General features: G+C 37.4%; 1 protein-coding gene across 1 annotated transcript in view; it reads right to left on the bottom strand.

Annotated features, from left to right (window-relative positions):
• LOC122814881 overlaps window positions 1–9,012 on the bottom strand; it is a 1,525,389-nt gene that overhangs the window by 1,335,229 nt on the left and 181,148 nt on the right. Inside the window, exon 2 of the mRNA XM_044087155.1 lies at window positions 841–1,014. Within this exon, the coding sequence (XP_043943090.1) occupies window positions 841–1,014 (174 nt within the window). The remainder of the gene's footprint in view (window positions 1–840; window positions 1,015–9,012) is intronic.

The following is a 9,012-nucleotide window of genomic DNA, read 5'->3' as shown; positions in this document are numbered from 1 at the left end:
TACAGTAAAGGGTCATTATCTAGACAGAAGAAAATTCACACACTATTCATTTTAAATTAGAAAAGGCTTGAGAATGTTTTGCAAAGAAGATAAACAGTCTTCACAACAGGAAGCCAAAAGTTAATCAGTTAAACTATTCATAGACTTTAGAATAAAGAAGAGGAAATATTACATTTTAACACTTAATGGCTTCATTAAATAAATAAAAATGTATATGAGGAATATGGAACACAATTCATGATAAATAGAATGAAGCATCTTAATGATTTCAGGTGCAAAGCATAATCACATGCTAACTGAATGCATATAGTTAATGAAAATTGCTTAATGGCTGCATTATTTTGTGTCCAACTTGCTCATTCAAAGCCATTTTCAAAGTGAAGCAAAATAATTTTTCAATAGGCAGGCATCTGTGATGAAGAATTGCAGATGTTTTTGGTTATAGCTTTGCTGAATGTTTGTGTAACGAACAATCATTACATTGTCATACCGTGTAGAATCATAGGTGGGGAAGGTGGAGTGAAAAATATTACACACTGCAGTTAAAGGGCATGACTTATTTCCAGTGTGATGTACACGGGTTTAATAAACAAGTAATCTTTCAAGAAGTGCTCATTCCAACAAGGTCTGCTGTACTGAAGTCTCAACTAAACGAGACAATAGTACAAAGATAATGATTTCTTGTAGAGTGAAGATCAACAACTTTAAACACTGAAATTCAAACCAAGGTACCCTGCCTACCAGTGAGACCACAAGTAACTGAAATCCTTAAACTGTATAGCATGTGTAAACTGAATGCACATACCTTACTTTAGTCAGTGAAAGGAAGTAAAAGCTTACCACCACATGCATCGGTCGTGCTCCATTCTGCTCTGCCATTTGCATTTCTTTTACAATGAATATGAGTCACAAGGGGTTCATACCCTGAATTACACACAACAGTCCAATTGGTGGTGATATTTAAGAAAGCTTCACTTGTACTGATGTTCTTTATATTTGTAAAATTGCACATTTCTATGAAAAAAAGAGAAAAGTTGTACAAATTTAGTCAGTAAACATAATACATACGAACAGGTCGATCATATTCTTATCACATATTACAAGGAATAACAAAAAGCTTCCAAACTTGATCCATTTTATTGTTGTTTAACATAAGTAACTGAAATCAATGGACTGGTCTGTGGAATATATAGACACGACCCCTGCAAATACATCATCAATAATGCAGCCTTCAAAACTTGCAGTATAGTTTCAATCTGATGATTACAACTGATGCTGTAAATTGTTTAAAAATAATTATAGTACAATATTTGTACATTAACAGCATTTACAGGTCTTGAATTAAGTATGGAGTTTCAAATGAAAGAGTGCCAGAATATGAGAATGATGTGATAAAACAGAGGTTGTATGTGTGAAAGACTGCAAATATGAAGAGGCTATTAGAATGTGGTCTTAAGAAAGAGTCAAGAATAAATATAGTGTTAGTTAATGCATTCTTCTTTCTAGAACATAGACTATAGAAATACAGTGTCAAATGTTAGAGACCATCTCGGAGAGAAAGAAGTCAGGCTAGAATTACTAGAGTATCTATAAGAAAACGTTACATGCTACAAGACATCATAATTATTTTGGGAAAACTTGGCTAGGCTTAAAAAAAACCCCTGAGTCATTAGACTAGTGACATTCTATGAATCTATGATCCCACTTTAACCCATCTTCAATAACCTGAAGTATATAAACATCAGTTCTCAGTTGATAAATCTACAATGTTCTTTATTGTAACTCTAAAATATATGACTAGTATTTTCACTCAGTGTAAGTAATGTTTATAATTGTACAAAATATCACAGTTCAACTGCATGCATCAACACTGTCATCATATTTAACTTGAGTTTATAATCTAGCAATGATGAACAGGGTTATACTTTGCACTCACTCTCAAGTAGATATGGCTCTTTTTTGTATGCAACCTACATTTTGTCAGTGTGCATTGAATGTGAGTCTATAAAACATAGTAGGATTTGAGTAAGTGGATATACTAAAAGTGTGCAAAACACATATGTCTTTTCAATATGCATATGTTAATTGTGCTATAACTGTCTAGATTTTTATTCCATAAAAATAATGTCTTTCTCAGGCAGTGGCTGAAATGGGTCCATTTGTGATCAAGCTACTATCTCTGTTAAGAATCTTAATAATTGTTTTATATTTATTGAATGTATTTATTTCAGTTAGCAGGTAGAACATTTATAGAAAGTCATAAGATTGATTTTTCAATGTTTTTGAGGGAGATTTCCAAACAGTACATGCAAGTTTGGAGAATGATCTTACATTTGTGGAAACACTTTTAGTAATATTTTACATGAAAATGAATCAGGTCTAATCATATGCTGGTATGTTTTTCTTCAGCTTTTCCTCCATTGCCTGCTGGCTATCATTCTTTCTATGACCCTTGTATACCATTTGTTCCTCATGCTTTAAAAAGGTCACAGAAAAAAGGGATCAGTCAAGTAATTATCATGGCTTGCTATTCTGTACATGACTCGTTATATCAGCCTGAGGGAAAAGAAGTCCCAAAATGCAGTTGGCCTTTGGCATATGACCTTTTGCACATGAGTAACATGTCTCAGTACATATCCTACATAGCAAGTGCTCATTTCTGGTCTTCATGCTGTACTTCCTGGGATACCCAGGCTATTGCAGGTGTCATTTTTGTACCTAAATGTACTGTTATCCCACCTTCAGGATGTGAAGCCAGCACTGGTCTCTCACTCCTGTTCTCCCTCCCACTGAATCATCTAGCAGCTGGGCCACCTGTCAATCTTAGCTTTTTCTGTACAAATTCAGGACTTTATTATGCTATAATATTTAACTGGAACATTGTGACTGTTGGCAAAAGAAAGCTTAGCAATAAAGGATGCAAAATGTGTTATCTAGCACAGATGAGAAAATGAAAGTAGCATGTTCTTTGTTAGGGTGGTATTGAGAAAACTGCAATAGTATGTTCTGGAAGAAGAGCAATTAAAAAAATCTGTGGGGGTTATTTAGATCATGCTGGCTTTTCTTTTAATTGAGATGCAATAGTAGTTTACAAGAGTGAGACAGGGAAACATACTCAGATTTAGACATGATATTTTTTAATATTGAATTTTGTAGAATCTTGTTTAAGTAGATTTAAGACTTTATAATGAATACACTAAGAATGTTATTTGTGTTGCTGTTGACATTTTTATTGAAAGTAGGGATGCATAATTAAGGGTGCCCAGGTAATTTCGGAATTAGATAACTGGAATGTGCATGCTAAGTTGAAGTTCTCATTATTAACAAATATTGTCAGTTTTTGTCTTATAAAAGTCATGAAAACCAAAGTTAAACCAGTTCCAGGTTCAGGTATTAGCTTTTTGTATTGTGGCTAAATTAGTCCAGTGTTTGTGCTAGGCTGTTCTCTGTGCAGCAGAGTTTAGCAGTGCCCAGTATAAAAGCAAATGCTTTTAAGTTAAAATTTTCCTTAGAATAAGTATTTTTGCAACCTTCCCCAGTCCCTCTGCTGCTCTAGGAGCATCTGCGTTGTGTGCAGAGGAGCATCGCCTTGTTGGATAGTTGCAGTTCAGCAAATGTACTCCCCACATAAGGCAGGTGCAAAGAACCAAAACAGGCCAACTGAATTTAAACAAGGTTCTGCACCAAATGAGTGAAAAATACATTTATTAAAGAGAAATTCAAACCGGTTTTGGCTACTTAGCCTGCCTGACATTAACTGAGGAAGGCTAAGTAACCGAAACCAGTTTGAATTTCTCTTTAATGAATGTATTTTTCACTCACTTGTAGGGTTGCCACCTTTTCATATGGCCATAGTGGGACATTTTCGGAACACACATCAGATTTTACAGGCTGACAAAAACCCACGGTCAGTACAAGGGATAGAACTTTCCTTTTTTGTCTAAATATAAGCTTATTCTTGTAGCAGTTTAGTTGCTTATCCTGTTTCTTGTAACATGTAGGTATTTTAGATGCAGAAAGAACTATTGTATGCAACTATTACATTACATATGGGACATAATTATGTCCTACGATCTCAGGACATTTGCCACATTTAATATTTTTGGTCAGGACACAACCTTCCAAAGAGGGACTGTCCCTCGCAAAGTGGGACAGGTGGTAACCCTACGCACTTGGTGCTAAACCTTGTTGTTTAAATATAGTTGTGGTTCACTCAGAGTATAGCACCCATTCTTCATCCATGTGTTACCACCCCAGTCCAGTTAAATCTTCCCACTCTTCTCCATGGTTAGACGCATAATAAAAACTTAAATCATGGATAGGCACTTTCCTCCTATCTCTGTGGCCAGCGTGGTGGTCCTAGGCATCCTGAGGCAGTGTAGCAATAGTCTGTGTGTACTAACAACCAACTTAATCATGAAACAAACAGAGTGTGTGGGAGATGTAGTTGCACTATGAAAATTGAGACACAACTCTCACATATTGACAAATCAGATGACAAGTAGGTTGTCAGCACATGCACATCATTTCCTTCACTAAATAAGGGCTCAGTACATAAACCCATATATGCTAAGATACTCAAAAGTATCTTACCTAAACAGCAGAGGCCTTCCATAAACTGAACTGAGAAACCACATGCAAATAAAGCCAAATCAACACCAACCACTACACATAAAAATACACATCACTACAAGCAAGTCCCTAAGGTGAAACACCACTCATTCAAACATTTTGGTCATAGGAGACACAAATGCACCCCTCACCATGTTGGGTAAAGAAAGAGTTACAGTCGGTGGCCTATCAGGGACCAGGATTCACTAGATCATGCAGGCACACAGGTCACTGAACCACAAGTACAGTATGACTCATAGTCTGTGCATGTGTAAATGATCTGAGATGTACCTCCCTGGGCTATATGAAGACATGATGGACCTCTCTCAATGTATTTCACAGGCAAGTATAAGCCTCATATTAAGCAGCATTTTACCCTCACCAAAATGATACCACAATATAAACAGAAAATGATTGACAGCAATAATTGGCTTAGATACTGGTGTCTTTCCAAGGGGAACCAGTATTTGTCAGCCTGGGATGACAGGCAATGGACTGTACTGCTTTGCTACAGATGGTCTGCACCTGTTGCTCAAAGCTATCAAATACTGGCCAAGGCATTAACCACCCCCCAGAGTGCCTTTTTTAGTCATTGCCAAACCAACACACCTATCAACATAAATTCTTCTCACCCTGGAGAATGATGGCATCTGTGCAGTTACAAATACATTGTTCAAGGTTGTGGAATGCACCCCAGCAGTTCAGTGCTATAGTGCCTATCACACATTCAGACCAACCTCTGAAAAGGAAAAAAAATGAAAGGAAGAGGTGTTTCCGTTTATATAAACAAAATCACACCTCAAGATTGGTCAAACAGGATGACTGGCTTGAGCTACTCCATGTCCAGCTGATCATAGGTAAAATCCTCCACCATATCATCCCTAGCTTTTCAGTCCCCAACCATGAACCATGAAAGCCACTCTGCATATCTGAAGTTACTAGAATCACTTACCATTCATCCCAACACACTACTCATGGGTGATTTTAACTATCCCTCCATAAACTGGGAAACATACACGTCCACTCATTCACACATGCACACACACATACTCAGACACGTGTACACACATGCAGGTTCAGAGATTTCTGGACTTTGTCAATATTAATGCTCTGTAACATCTGCTCTGCACTCCCACTAGGAGATCAAATATCCTTAACATTGCACTCACAAACATGGGGGAGCATTGTACCCTCCCCAACAGTAATGTCCTCATTGTAAGATTTGGTCACAAATTGATCTCCTTTAAAATAAACATAACGGTTGAACCCCCATCAAGCTCTACAATCATAAAGATTTTTTTCAAGGTAAATTACCTTCTATTAAGCGATAGCATAGGTCATTTTAAAGTTCCTCCTAACTCCCAAAACAGGAAGCCTAGGCAGATATATATATATATATATATATATATATATATATATATATATATATATATATATATATATATATATACACACAAATGCCCTGTAAAACCATTTAAACAACTGCATAGAAATGTCAGTACTGCACCAAAGTAAACCCAGGTCAAACTGGAAAAACAAGTCACCATGGTGGACCCCTGGCATAAATAAATTATATAAAAGAATGAAGAAATTCCTGTATAGAAGTAAGTGGGAGGGTGTACAACAGAGAAAAAAATCTCTCATTAATTTCAATAGGCAAATTGGTGAACTAGTCAAGTCTTCAAAAGCTAAATACAAGATTAAAATAGCCTCTCAAGCAAAGAATAACCCCAAACATTTTTAGTTATGTCCAAAATCTTAAGAGAAACACTCATCAATGTGCTTGGCTGTAGATGGCACCACCTATTCTCACCAGAAGAAATAGCAAACCTGTTGACCAATAAATTCAGCTGAAAAATCACCCCCTCATCACCATAAGTCATTCCCCATGAAATACTCCCTACCATTCCTTTGTCTGCTTTCATGAAAGAGCTGGTCATCACTGCAAAACACAGCAGCAGTGAGCCCTAGCAGAATCCCAGAGTGCTCATTAAATAGTTTGAAACTTGACCTAGCAGACCCATACAGGTTTCTATGTAACCACAGTCTCAGGCAGGCTTTGTCCTAGTAGTGTGGAGTGCAACAACAATCATCACTCTGCACAAGGGGGACCATCAATGGATACAGGAAACTACTGACTCATAAGTCTGACTAGCCTCATATCCAAGGGTATGGAAAGGATACTCATGGATATGACTGACAACAACATAGGAAATCTCCAGATTCTAGACACAAATCAGTTCAGCTTTGTCAAAGGCAGGTTCTTTCCGCTCAATCTAGTGGACTTCTTTGAGAAGGTCACCAAGGCCATGTACGAGGGTAAGACAGTGCATACTGCCTACCCTGACCTGATCAACGCATTTGTCACAATACCCAACTCGAGTATTATAGATAAACCCACAAAATTGGGCATAAACCTCTATATCACTAGATGGCTAGCCAAATGGCTCACTGACAGAAAACATGTTATTAGAATGGGGAAATCCACACCCAGCAAGAGGTCAGCCACCAGTAGAGTACCCCAAGGCCCAGTGCTGGGCCTCCCCCTGATTGGGATATACTTCTCAGATGTCAAGGCAAATGTAGAGGACCTTTGGCTGACCAAGTTTGCTGATGACTGTAAGTTGGGAGCAATCACTGACTCCCCAAACAATGTTGATATCCTAAAGAAAGGTCTGATGCAGACAAATGATTGGTGTCAGATCCATGACATCAAACTAAATGCAAAGAAGTCAATAATAATATATTTTGGGAAATCAAATACCCCTGCAAATTACAGCATTGATAGCACCCCCCAAGAGTGGGCCCAGTGGTGACAGATCTGGGTACTGAGATAGAGGATAATCTGAACTTTGACCATCATGTGTCCATGGTGGTGAGGCACTCCTTCTATGTGGCTCAGCTTATAAGTAAGGCATGACATCCAATCCAAGGATGTCATAATACCACTGCACATGGCCTTCATAAGACCAATAACAGAGTACAATGCATCCTTTGATATGTACCATACCAGGCACCTGCAACTGTTGTAGCATACTCAGAGCTTTCTCATAAAAGAAATACAGGGTATAACCAATGTGTCATATGTGGACAGATTATAAGCTCTATCACTGTATTTAGTTTCCTACCGATTATGCCTGACCTACAAGGCAGTCTCTGACCCAGCCCTGCTGAAAATGTTACATGTTCACAAAACTAACTGCACAAAGGTTACCCGCTCCAAGGATCTAAACCTGATCACTGACATGAATAGATCATTTTGGAGAATGTGTTGAAACTTTACTCCTGGGGTGGCACCCATATACTTTATGGACACAGGCAGTGTGTAAAAATTGTCAAAACCCCACTGCTGACCCTTGTTATCTTTCCCCTAGGGATAGAAAATTGGGTAAAATTTGGGTGTAACTGGCCTGGCTTGTAAAGGCTTTTGAGCTGTTAGCCTAGTAATCGCCTATCCATCTATGAAATCAAAAGATCATACATGAGATTCTCAGACAGTGAGATGAAATTCAGAAAGCTGAGAACATGCAGTAAGTCTGAAAGTGAGGTATCTTAAAATAATCCATTTTCTCCAAAGTAGAGCAGTTTCAGAGATAGTATCCATAACAAGCAAGAGCTTAGGGGTGAAAATGTATACAATAGGTGAGGTGAACTTAAGATGCAAAAATGCTTTAATTGCATTGCAGTGAAGCTTTGCATCTGAAGTTTTTATTTATCATTCAAACTTTTTTTTCATAATTGCTGGATTCACAAGTGTTGGTGTCATTCTTTTAATACAGAACCAGTGAGGAGGTATATCATTACAAGTGGATGAGATTCTTAAAATGAATAGGTCATCCACATAGATGACTTATAGACAGTAAAGAATAGCAGAGAAATAATTTACTAATAATGAACTAACATGGCACAAAATATGGATTCCTCTGTAAATCACTGCATTAGAACAGATGCAGTAGAATGAGCAGAAACAACAAAACCACAAGATTAAGCAGTAAAATAAGTATGAAACCAAGCAAGTGAGTCAGAGGAGAAGTATGTATTAAACATGTATGCATGCAGTTGCTTGTGATTAAGTGTGTCAGACACATATATGGTTCCCATGTGAAGGGAATGATACATATTTGAGAATATGCAGTCATTTTTTGGAATATATAATCAGTGCCCTAAATTAATCATGTTAATATTACCATTTGCTGTAAAGCTTAGTTAGGATTTTTTAGGATGTAGCTTTGCTTAATGTTTGTTAGAATTGCTTTTCTTTATGCCAACAGAACCAGCTGGGTCAATAGCCAATTTCAAGGAAATGTCAAAGCGTGTGAAAAGATAATAATCCAAAGAGCCTCAGGATAAACGCTCTCTAATCTTTTATTCTGTACTTTTGTCTGTTACAAACTGGAAGAC

This window comes from Protopterus annectens, chromosome 1.part1 (genome assembly GCF_019279795.1).
Source record: "Protopterus annectens isolate FY-2018-M chromosome 1.part1, PAN1.0, whole genome shotgun sequence".
Classification (NCBI taxonomy): domain Eukaryota; kingdom Metazoa; phylum Chordata; order Ceratodontiformes; family Protopteridae; genus Protopterus; species Protopterus annectens.
This window is presented reverse-complemented; position numbering and strand designations above follow the sequence as displayed.